The sequence below is a fragment of the Bactrocera dorsalis genome, chromosome 4 (genome assembly GCF_023373825.1).
Source record: "Bactrocera dorsalis isolate Fly_Bdor chromosome 4, ASM2337382v1, whole genome shotgun sequence".
Taxonomy (NCBI): Eukaryota; Metazoa; Arthropoda; class Insecta; order Diptera; family Tephritidae; genus Bactrocera; species Bactrocera dorsalis.
The window spans coordinates 2,118,653-2,131,203 of record NC_064306.1 but is presented as its reverse complement, the minus strand read 5'-3'; the positions used below and the strand labels follow the sequence as shown (position 1 = coordinate 2,131,203).

Sequence of the window (12,551 nt, the reverse complement as noted above, 5' to 3'; positions counted from 1 at the left end):
CCTTACTTCAGCGACTATCTATAGCAGAAAATCCAAACTTCTTCACAACAAAAACTCCGCATATTCAAAAGGGGAAAAATAGTAGCCCGAAAAAGTTATTGCAATACAGTGTCCAGTAGAAATGAGCTTGTTAGGGTGCAGAAGTTCCAGGGGCACGTAAATTTAAATTCACCACACTATCGTATTAAAAGAGGCACTTTGGGTTGCCCACCACCCGCATCAAAGACTATCTAGCCCAACCTCCTTTCTTGAAGTGCCTCAATTCGTGTACAGTTAAAGCAGTCCCACCCACTTCTCCTCTATGCATTTTCAATTACTCAATATATGCTTAAAATAACCGTAAATATGCACCCTTTAGCCCGGCTTGCACTTACCTGCCGCGCAATATTTGATTATCCAACAAGTGATAAGTGCTGCTAATGCCGTCGCCACGCGGCTCGCAGACGCGCACATGCATCGCGGCACGACACAAATGGAACCACGAGAAGTAGCTGCAACAAAGTAAACAGAGATATCGATAAATGCAAAAGGAAAAGGAAAACTGTCTTCCGTTTGCTGTGGCATTGAGAAATGAAACCGTGTAAGAAGTCAACATTTGCACAGCGGCAGGGCGTGTGGCGCACGCAGTGAATGCCTCAGCAGCTTGGCAAGGCATATAAACTGCTAAGGCGTTGCACTTGCGCACACACACGCAGCTACTGTACATATGCATACCCTGTATTATATATTGCACTACTCACATATAATTCAAATTGGTTAGATTCTGCAAGACACGCGGATCCAATGTCTTGAATTCATTGCCCGTCAGTAGCAGCGATGTGAGATTCTGCATACAATCGAAGGCGTGCAACTCAAACTGCGCCAAGCGGTTGTCGTTCAGGTGCCTGGTGGAAGAGAGGGCGTTGAAAAAGTATAGAAAATGTAGATTATGCAGGCAAAGCAGAAATAGCTGGAAATGAAAATCATTGGACTAAAGCCACAAGCTATCAGGCACAAGCCAGCGTTAGCCGTCTAGTTTATGCATATGAATACAAATACGTATACGAATTTAAGTCTAGTTTATATGGCCAGGCATGCCTTTCAACGCCACAAGCAGCAACCTGTTTCAAACAGACTAAATTTCCACATGAAAGAAAATTCTTAAAAATATAAAAATTCGCAGCGGAGAAAAGTTGTATGAGAGCAATGTGACACGACTGACCCTTTTGTTATATATAAATATATATATATATATATATGTATATATGTGTATATAAAGGTGTATCTGAGCAGCTTATTATAGTATCGATCGAAAAATGCTGTAAAGAACGTGGCTAGCATACGCTTAGTGGAAAAGGAAGTGGACTGAAAGAAAATATTGAAGGTTAACCTTCCAAATACTAGCTTCTGAGGATTTTTAGTACTCTTAGGGAAGAATAGACGTACAAACAAGCACCGAAGTTCCTTCACAGGTGTATTTTTATAGCATAAAAGAGAATAAGAAGATTCTAATCTTGGTTTTGATCGAGCAGTTTGTATGGTAGCTATATGCTATGGTGGTCCAATCTTAAAATTTTTTTCGGAGATTAAAATGTTGCTGTAGACAATAATTCAAGTCAAGTTTCGTGAAGATATAAAAAGTAAAGTAAATTTTGTGACGATATCTCGTAAAGTAAAAAAAAATTTCTATGCAAGGACTAGAATTTGATCAGTCAGTTTACATAGCAGCTACATATATGTATGCTATAGTGGTTCAGTCTAAATAATTCGTTCGGAAATTGTAGAATGGAAGTGGAATATAATATACGCCAAATTTCATGAAGATATCTGGTAGAATGAAAAAATTTTCCACACAAGCACTTCATTCCGATCAACAGTTTGTATGGCAGCTATATGCTATAGTGATCCGATAGCGCCGATTTCAACAAATTAGCAGTTTCTTTGGAAGAAAATAACGTATACGAAATTTCAGATCGATATCTTAAAATCTAACAGGCTATTTCGAGTATATACAATATACTGAGATCCCTATAATGTTGTTTTACGAGCAACATGACGAAAATTAATAATAAAAAGTAAAAATAAAAATAAAAGTAATATACAAAATAAAAAGTAAAATAAAAAGGTGTGAGCTAAATTTTAAGAAAATGTGCCCCAAAAGCCATTCAAAGCTTCCAAATGAATAAAGCCGATTCCGAAGATGTTTACAGCTCAATGAATTTAAGCAGCTTTGCAGCAAACATAAACAAGAGATATCAAAAAACTGCCAAAAAATTTGAAATTTTGTAACATTTAACTCTGTTCTGAAACCAAATCAACCACAAGCTTGTTTATATTAATAAAAAAAATCCACAATATTTCATGATTTCCAGCCAACATTTTTAACGCCTTCCTTATGTTTAGTTTAGGTAAGCAAGTATGTGTATTTTATTTACTGCAATTTTACGCCCTCTTGCCTACGCCTTGGTCGCTGAATGTAATCTACGAAATCCAATTTGCTATTGATTGCCTATTATCGGCATGATTGCCAAAAGAAAAGCGGAAAAATCCAGTCAAAAGGGACTCACCCACATAAAACTAATCTAGGCTATGATAGCAGCGAGTAAATACACGCGGCAACAACTTATCAATCTGCAGCCACTGCCCCAACCGAAAGCGAGCCCACAAATAGATAAGGAGTGTTAAAAAGGTGGCAAAGGCTCGAAGAAATACGAGTAGCTGACAAATAAACATTTGCTAAGCTATAAGTTGTTCATGTGACCCTCAGCTGCTGATCTGTAGCTTTTCATCAAATATACTTTTCGCATTATTTTTCCTTATCCTTTAACGACCACGCAACTTGTAGCCAAAAAGCGTAACCTGTTTATTTATTTTCTTTTATCTTCACCCCAATATTTTCATAGTAATGGCCTATGGCGCAGCATTTGCCATGCGTTTTTCCAATTGTATTGACATTGACGTGCCGTGAACGTTGATCTGCATGACATACACACACTACAATAGCGACGTGTTTGACCTTACGAATCCCTGCTTTAATTTTCTTTGAACTTAATGTCTCGCCAAGTGCCCTTGAATATGCGTATTAATACTAAACAAGAAATGTGCACTTGACGTTTAAGAAATTTGGCGTCAGTTCGCCTAAATACAACGCATGTATGGGATAATACGCCTGAAACTATGCTTTAAGGCTGACGCTAACACTTAAGAATTTCAAAGTACATACGCCACACAATTCTTCGATTGCTTTAGTCGGTTACGCTGTGGCATTTGTTTAGTATGGCTGTCACATAGTGGCTGTGTGCCAATTCGTAAGTTGCGTATACGCCTCAGTGGTCATGAAAAATCGTGCGAAGCACAAATGCGTAGAAATTTAAAATTTAATAAAACTAAATATATATAGAATATTGGAAAACCCCACTATTTTTTCTCCCAAAATTTTTTCTTCTTATTAAATTTAAAAGACGTTGGGCCTATAAACAGAAACTTCCAGTTCGAAATTGTTTTATTTATCAAATTGCTGCTATCAGATTTCGCCACTAATGGCCTGTAACTAAATGCCAAGAAAACTAAAAACATTTCAAACTCAAATTGTCGTTCACACTCATTGACTAAAAATAAAACATTAAAATAAAACTAGAACATTAACTGAATGAAAATTGCTCAAATTGAATTTCAACTTTATCCAGTACTTGCAGGCATCTAACACGTCTGTATGGCTTAAATGTATATGCACACATAAGCACATACATAAATGGATATCAATTTCATTTCCTAATGGACAACAAACAAAACATTACGCTGATTGAAGAACTTGTCAATTTATCGAACTTGAAATTCCACAATCAAATCTCAACAAAATCAACAAGTCTATTTTTAAACTTGCCTCTCATTCAATAACTATTGTTGCTATGGAACGGATTCTTCCTTCTTTAAGTATTTAGGAATTTTCGATTTTTTTCTCTTGTATGGCTGACTCAAACTCTGCGCTTTATTACAGTTAAATCTATTTTTAAAACTCAATTGACCTTAACCTCAACATAAACTTGAATTTCAACCTCATCCTCAACTTCTATGTTAAACTCAACCTATATTTCAAATTCGATTTCAACTTAAACCTCAATCCCAAAATCTACGTCAATTTCAAAATCGACGGGTATTTCAATCTCAACCTCAGCAGCAACCTCAACCTCAGGTTTGACCTGAGTTTCAATTTCAATATCGACATGATTTTAACTTCAATTTCAACTTCACCGCCAAACACAACCTCAACTTCAACTTAATTCAATTTCAACTTCTAGTTCAACCTCACCCCCAACCTCCACTTCAATCTGAATATCGAATTTAATTTCAACAGCGACATCAAGATAAACATCAGCCGCAACCTGAACACCAACTTGAATTTCAGCTTCAATTTAAACCTCAACCACAATCTCAACCTGAATTTCAACTTCAATCTAAAACTCAACTTCAATTTCAATATCTACATGAGTCTCACTTTCAACCTGAATTTTAAATTCAATTTCCACCTTGACGTTAATTTCAACTTCAACCTTAAATTCAACCAGAACCAGAATTCAACTTCAATTTCAATATCAACCCCATCTTCAACCCGAATTTAAATTCCAATTTCAACCTCAACTTCATCCTCACCAATAACATCAACAGGAATTTCAACTTCAAACACAATATCAACTTTAATTTCTTCCTCACTCTCAACCTCAACTTCAATCTGAATTTGAACTTGAATTTCAACCTCAACTTAACCATAACGTACATCTACCTAAACATCAAAATCAACTTCATTCTAAATATCAACATCAACCGGAATTTCAACTACCACCTCAACTCAACTGGAATTTAAACTTAAATTTCAACCTCAACGAAAATCTTAGCCTTATTCTGACCTCAATATGTTACGTCCTACGTTTTATGCTTCAAGCAGGTTAATTTCTGTCATCAATATATGCGGAAAGAGCATTAGCTGAAGCCATAAATCACACTCAGGCGCAAAAACATTTGATACTGAGTACTCTATGCTCAAACAGTAGAACAATTTCTGTGCAAATGACTAGGTAATTATACAAAAGTACTTCAAATGTATACTCACAGTCCTTGCAGCAGCCGAAGTGGGCAAAATGTGCGTGCTCGCAGCACTGACAGTCGATTACCGGCTAAAAATCTGCAGATAAAAGAAAGGAACAAAAGAAAAAGTGTAAAAATAACAATAGATTGTATGGAATGAAGAATAAATGTAAAGTAAAACAAAGACAAAATATGCTTGCAAACAATGAAAATGTGCATTCGCGCAGACAAAGATATCTAAATTTATTAGAAATTATATTTGAGACAATAAACTGCCGAAATTGGAGTTTTTAAGGGGCTCTTCTTTTGAACGAGTTCGATACGCTGCCAACTTGTTAGCAGCAGCATGAGATATGTGTGCATACCGTTACGTTTCTAAGCGCTTTCGTTGTGTTTACGATTGCTTCAACGCATGTACAACAACAACTGCATTGAAATATTTGGCAATATTTGCCGATTGCCACGCTTCCGTCTGGCGCGCATAAATTCTTAAGCATTTGTGTGAGAATTTCCGCTAACTGTTCGCATAAATGTTTCTCTGTGTGTGCGTTTGTGTTTGCCAAGCATTCGCGAGGGGTGCGCCATCAAGCAAATAAAGTTGAAATATGCGCAAGAGCACATGTTTAAGCTATTTCTAAGTGCAAGTGCACCGCCATTTGCCGGCATACCCCAAAGAGGGTCATGTGTGTGCGGAAAAATATTTTCGGAGCTAAAATCTGCATTTGCATATGTGTCGGAGCGTGAGCATAAGCGCTCACACAGCTACAACTGTAATGCTTGTAATAATACGCGTACACAAATTTGGAGCTTTGTGTACTTAAGTGAGCTATTTCGCTCTAATCCCCTTTCAGTCGCCCCTAACTGCACACGCATCCGCGCTCCCACTCGCCCACACACACCCACACGATATCTAGCGTAACTTTTAATAATATTTATGCAAACTCTCACTCACACACATGCATACTTACAAATGCAATAACCGCGGGAATGTAAACGAGTTCCGTTCGATGTCGGCGATGCGATTGTGCGCCAGCGATAAAGTGTGCAGCTTTGTGAGCACAGGGAACATGCCCGGACGGATCTGATGGATGTGATTCTCATTGAGGTAACTGTAAAATAGGAAAATATGTGAAACTGATAAGTGCATTACTGAAAAGTTAAACAGGTATGTGTTTACAAAATAAAATAAATGAAGTATTAAGTACCAAAAGCTTTTACTGTGAAAAAAATGCACTCCTAAAAGTATAAAAAAATTTTACCCATATTTATATGACCTAATTACGAACTTAACTTTATATTAAACTTAACGATAACTTATTTCTGAATAAAAAAAATGTTTATGCTAACTTTAACTTTACATTACACTTAACTTTAACATATCCCCAGCCCAATCATACAATATTCCTTAAGCTGTTTCTAAACCTTAACAATAATTTGAGATATCAATCTGAAATTTGTTACACAAGCTTTTCTTTCTAAAGAGCTGCTCATTTGTCGGAACTGACGATATCGGAACACTTTAGCATATAGCTGTCATACAAACTAACCCATTAAACATAAAAATCACTGTATGGAAAAGTTTTTTATTTGACAAGGTCTCTTCAAGAAATTTGGCAGAAACTATTGAACAAGTTAGCCCTACAATTTCCGCGAAAATTATTTAGATCGGACTACTATAGCATATAGCTGTCATACAAACTGATCGTTCCAAATTTAGTCTTTGTAGGAAAAACTTCTTTATTTGACGGGATATCTTCACGAAATTTGAAATAGATTATTGCCAAAGTCCACGGTATAATATCCGCAAAAATTGTTCTGATCGGTTCACTATAGCATATAGCAGTCATACAAACTGAAGTCTTAAAATCAAGAAAATGCTCTTCTTATACACTTTTATACCATAGGAAAATCACTTGCGCCTCGTCGCAACCCAATTTCACATTTTTTCTATTCTTTCTTCACTTATTAACTTCTAATCCTATTGTTTTTTTGTTTACGATATTATTCACATTTAATTTTTAATCCGTTTACTTCAATTTACTTCAATAAAATATGAGAATAAAAGAAGATTAAGCAACATTTAAATACCTGGCAACGCTGTATTAAGATATAAAAACATATACTTATAAACATAAAAAAAAATGTGAATTAAAAATAAAAAAAAAAAAATTGTACTCCTTCTTCTTCTCAGCTTTCAAATGTATCATAATGTTCTCGGCTATTTCCCCTTCCACACATTTTTACATTACAGGAAGTTCTTAAATATTGTAAAACTAAGTAAAATAAACAATTTTAAGCAAGAAATTTCGCTTGCGTACAAACGCAATTAATCGTTTGTGCAAATAAATGACTATTTTCAAATTATGCATAAGCACAGCCTGCCATGTTGCGTATACGCTGTGTAGGCCAATGACGCACCTACTCGCTCGCACGTCCTTGGCGCTTAAATACCGAACATTTAACAATCAATATTTAAATTTTTGTGCGTCACTAACGGTAATTTAGTAGCGACATTCAATTATGTTGGCGTTTATTTGGCTGGGAAAGGTCACGTTTGCGCTGATAATCGTGGACGCAAAGTGCATCAAGTAAAAAAAGGTAACAATTTATTAATTTACTCTTTCCAGCGCTTAAGTGTGACGGACACTTTCTGACACATATTTTTGAGTTTTTTATATTTTTGCAATTTTTTTCTGCCTTACAAAAGTCAGCAAATTTCGCGCTTTGATTTTTGCATTTTCATACATTTTGTGGCGCCTGAAAGCAGGCAAACGGTTGTGGGTAAAGCTTTCACTTTTCATATCATCAATCAATCAAAAATAAATACAAGCCCATTAGCGCTTCATAAATTGATTCTTTTAGTATTTTCACGCATGTGGTCGAGTTGTTTATTGACGTAATTGGATAAAAGCAAAGCTCTTCGATATGATGACAATTATTTGTCAACATTTTTGATAAATGCGGTTTTAAAAAGAAAAAAAAACTCATAAAGATAATATATAAAACAATATTATAATTAAGAATACATATATGTAAATATTTTTTTAATTAATTATTTTAGTTAAACCAGAAATTGTATTTGTATTAAAATAATATGTATATATATGTTTTGCACATTACTTTTATGAACTTTTTCTTTGATATTGATTGAATTAAATTTTAGTTTAAATAAAAAAATTAGTGAGTTAAAAAAATATAAAAATAGTATAAACTATGAAAATTATAATTTTAATAAAAGAAAAATAAAAGAAGAATTTTTATAAAACTATTTTTCTTTTGCAACAATAAGAAAAAAATTATTTTTGTGTATTATATTGACAAAAAATTCTAAATACATTTTTATAATTTTTTTTGGAAAAAATTAATTTCAAAAAAATAAAAAAAAAATAAAAAAAATTAAAAAAAAAATTAATTAAAAAAAACTTATTTCTTTCAAAAAAAAATTCTAAACAATTTTTATCAAAATAAAAAAAGTATTCAGCTCAACCACAACAAATCCAAATAATTGTTTTTCTATATAGTCGAATTCTAAAAAAAATTGTAATTGTATTTTAAATTCTTTTAACAAACGGTTTTTGAGTTAAAATATAAAAAGTTAGTGAAATTAAAAAAAAAAACTGTTTATAAAAAAAACAATATAATTAAATGATTAGTTATTAAATAAATTAAATATAATTTATAAAAAAAAAACAAATTTTTTTTATCAAAATTACTTACAAAAAAACCTTTTTTGATAAAATAATAAAAATAAACTTTTTCAAAATTATGTTTAAAAAAACAGCAGAAATTATTTCATTTTTTTCAGGCTTTGTAATAAAGAGTTTTAATATTTTTTGTTTATTATTTTTTGTTTTGTTTTGATTTAAAAATTTATTATAAATTTTATTATTATTTTTTTTTTATAAAAGCTATTTAAAAATTTTAATAAAAATTAGAATAAAGAATAATGACTTAATAAAAATTATAATAAATTTGTAAATAATTTTGTAAATAATTTTTATACAAAAAAAAATATTTTCTAACAAATAATAAAAATTTTGTAAAAATAAAATTTTAAATAAAATAAATATACATAACTACATACATATTCCTCTGCTTACGACCCAAAACTGCCTACCTAAGTACTCTAACATCTAGCAAATACTTACTACTTATTTACTTGCTAGAAATTATATTTATCCTATTTATTTTTCCACCCCCCACTCTTTAATCTAAAATTTTTGTTACTTATCTGGTAATCCCCTCTTACTTACAGCACTTCCAGACTCTGCAGCATGCCAAATACATCCGCTTCAAAGGTTTCAATACGATTGCCGCGCAGGTCTCTGCAAACAAACAACAACAAATAATAAGTCAAAGAAACTTGCGATTCTTCCAAGCTCTTTAAGCCAACATAAGTGCTCATGTATGTGTGTATATATACGTAAGTATGTCTTTTAAGAGCCTACAGTACTTCAATGTAAGTATATCGAAAGAAAATGATTTATGGCAATTCTATAATTTGTCTTCAAGAAAATCATCTTGAGCTAAAATGTTTGTCTTAATGGTTGTGGATGTGCTTCGCTGTATAATTTTATGCGCAGTTACTTAAATATTCTGTGAGTATTTGAAAAAATCCAAAAGCCTTTGATTGTTCATGAATGGCTTTAATTTACATTGGTGACATTTCAAACTCTCTGTGAGTAGCTTCTTTTAAGGAAGTTTCTAAATATAATTCTACATGTATGAATCTACACTGTTTTAACCATAATATGTATATACTCACAATTCAGTCAAACACTCCAAATGTTGAAAATCGTAGTTATGTAGTTCTTTTATGCGGTTTCCCGAAAGGATGCTGAAACAAAAGAAATTTATTAAAAATGCAATAAATCAGTAAATAAAGGTATCAGAGTCATAAAACTTTACACACAAACTGGTACACCAGAGGTACCCAGTATCTAAAGCAAATTTTTTACCTAGTATATAATAGCATAGAATAACCGTATCATATTAAAGGGTATCCAACATTTCTTTCTGATGGTTACAAACCACGTGGTAAACAAACCGAAAAAAACCTGATCAGGTTATGAATATTAACAAAAATTATAAAACATATTTAAAAACAAATTTCTACTAGGCTAAATGTAAACAAAAGAGTCTTTTACCCACAAATGTGAACAATGAAAGTTGTCTTGGCTAAATGTTGTGGACTTGGCTAAATGTCAACAAATGGGTATTTGCCTCTTAAATCGCATTACAATTAGATATAGTTGACATATTATACAAAGTAATTTGTACTTTTTTCTTTGATAAGATTTGTCATGGATTCTTGTCTAAGGCAGCACTACAATGCACCAATAAATTGTTCATATTGGACCACTACAGCATATAGCCATAATACATCAAGATAAAAATCAGTTTAGATAATTTTATGCTATAAAAATACCCTTGTGAACGGTATTGGAACTTTGGTGCAACTGAAACCAACGTTTTCTCTATTTTTATTTTCTCAAAAGCATTTTCGACTATTAAGTTTTCTTAAACGTTTTTTTGTTTGCAAACTGGTGGCAAGCCTCACTTTAAACATTTTCCTCTACATCAATACGTTAATTGAATTATGCAACCAAATTAACGGAAATTAAAATTTAGCCAACAGTGTCAACGTAAAGTTATTTGAACCAAGTTTGGGAACCACAACAACAAAACGCAGCAAGTTTGTGCCAAAAAATATGCGTCATTCCACTCGCTTGCAGATAAGTGCAGATCGGCGTTGCAAGTTCATAAACTAAACCGCACAACAATTGCGCGCCAAACAATGGCACGAGCTGCCTGTGGCCGAAGAACCGCCCACTGCCAACCGCCGCACAAATGCGCCCCAAACTTTCGCTTCCCCGGCTACTTTGGCCCACGCGCAACACGAAATCGGTGCAAACAAATGACGATGCCGACACTAGTTTCCCAAAATTAAGTTCCAAACTGCAACCACAACAACAAATTTGTAAAATCTCCAGCTTTGTTGAGGCAATTTTATTGCATTCAAGCGAGTTGACTAGCATTTTACAAGTATGACAGGTCATTATAATTATGATTTAGGCAAATTGTGTGTTCTTTGTGGAGGAATCTCTAAAGTAAAGGTTGTTATTTACTCGTCACGCCCAGCGATACAATGGCGGCACTTGGGTTTATGTGTGTGTGTCGGTGTGTAGCTGACGACTGCAGTTACAATGGGGCAACTCAGTTTCTACGCTTCTCGCTTTTTATATTGCATATCTTGAGGCACGTGCAATTTGTACGGGCATGTAAGAATGGTGCACCGGTGCGTATGAGTAACACACATGCAATTTGCGTGACAAAATAAGTAATATACTTATATATTAGGTGGGGAAGTTAATTACTTCTCCAAGTAATAATGACATTTTTATTAGCATTTATGAAAAGTTTTTCCTTCATGATTATGCTAATTTGTGCGCTGCTAAATAAAAGTTGGCGCTCATAGAAATTAAAAGCAAAGTCACATGAGATTTCCTGGTAAAATTTAGAAGTAGAATCACGTGCTCTACCAACGGTACAGAATCCGCTTTGTTTTACTGTGTATTTGTAGAGCTAAAGTTTTAACATAAATTAGTAGATTGTTGGCACAAATTCTGAATTTTTATGATAGTTGAGAAAGCGCAAGAACTGAGACACACAGAAAGATTTCTTGGAACTAAAATTATTTCATATCAAAGTAAGAGTATGAAAGTATTCCTTTTAACTTGTATGACGGAAATTATAAGCAGCAGAGAAGATAGCTATGGAAAAGTTGAAATTATGGCAGCCCTTTAACATGACTTTTAGGAAAATATGAGTAAACAAATCTTTGAAAAATGCTGAAGGGAACGTGGCCACCACAATTTTTGAACTATTTAAGTCTAAAAAGAATAATATTTTCATTGCCTTAAGAAAAAACAAGAACAAATATTTACTTCCGCTGCATCGAAGCTATAATACCATTAAAAAAACAAGTAAGGAAGGGCTAAGTTCGGGTGATCACCGATCAGTTTTCTATGGCAGCTATACAGTGATAAGTGGTCCGAGATTTAATTATCCGTCATTTACTTATTTGAGATTACACCATTAATTAGAATTAAATTCTGAGAGATTTGCCGAAATTTTTGGTGAAAAATTAGGTTAGGTTAGGTTAAAACTGTGTTCTTCGTGTTCGATATCAGGGACCTTGAAAAGCTATAGTCCGATCACGACAATTTTTCCACAAGGGATACCTCAGCTCAAATATGCTATTTGTGAGTTTTATTCCGCTATCATCATTGGTTCCTAACATATATTATACAGAGAAGGCATCAGATGGAATTCAAAATAGCGTTATATAGGAAAAGGATGTGTGCAGAACCGATTTCGCCCATATTCACGATATCAGGGTGTTAAAAAAATATTATATACCGAATTTCAGAAATCGGTCGAGTAGTTCCTGAGTTATGGTTTTTGGTCCATAAGTGGGCGACGTCACG

At 33.5% G+C, this 12,551-nt stretch overlaps 1 protein-coding gene across 2 annotated transcripts in view; it reads right to left on the bottom strand.

The window, feature by feature from the left end:
- The window catches only part of LOC105226189 (relaxin receptor 2), a 58,264-nt gene that overhangs the window by 9,559 nt on the left and 36,154 nt on the right, over positions 1-12,551 (bottom strand). For both annotated transcript variants that reach the window (XM_049455036.1, XM_049455035.1), the window contains exons 8-13: positions 9,827-9,898; positions 9,315-9,386; positions 6,030-6,170; positions 5,087-5,158; positions 741-884; positions 375-491 (exon numbers count right to left, since the gene is read on the bottom strand). In XM_049455036.1, the coding sequence (XP_049310993.1) occupies positions 375-491; positions 741-884; positions 5,087-5,158; positions 6,030-6,170; positions 9,315-9,386; positions 9,827-9,898 (618 nt within the window). The remainder of the gene's footprint in view (positions 1-374; positions 492-740; positions 885-5,086; positions 5,159-6,029; positions 6,171-9,314; positions 9,387-9,826; positions 9,899-12,551) is intronic.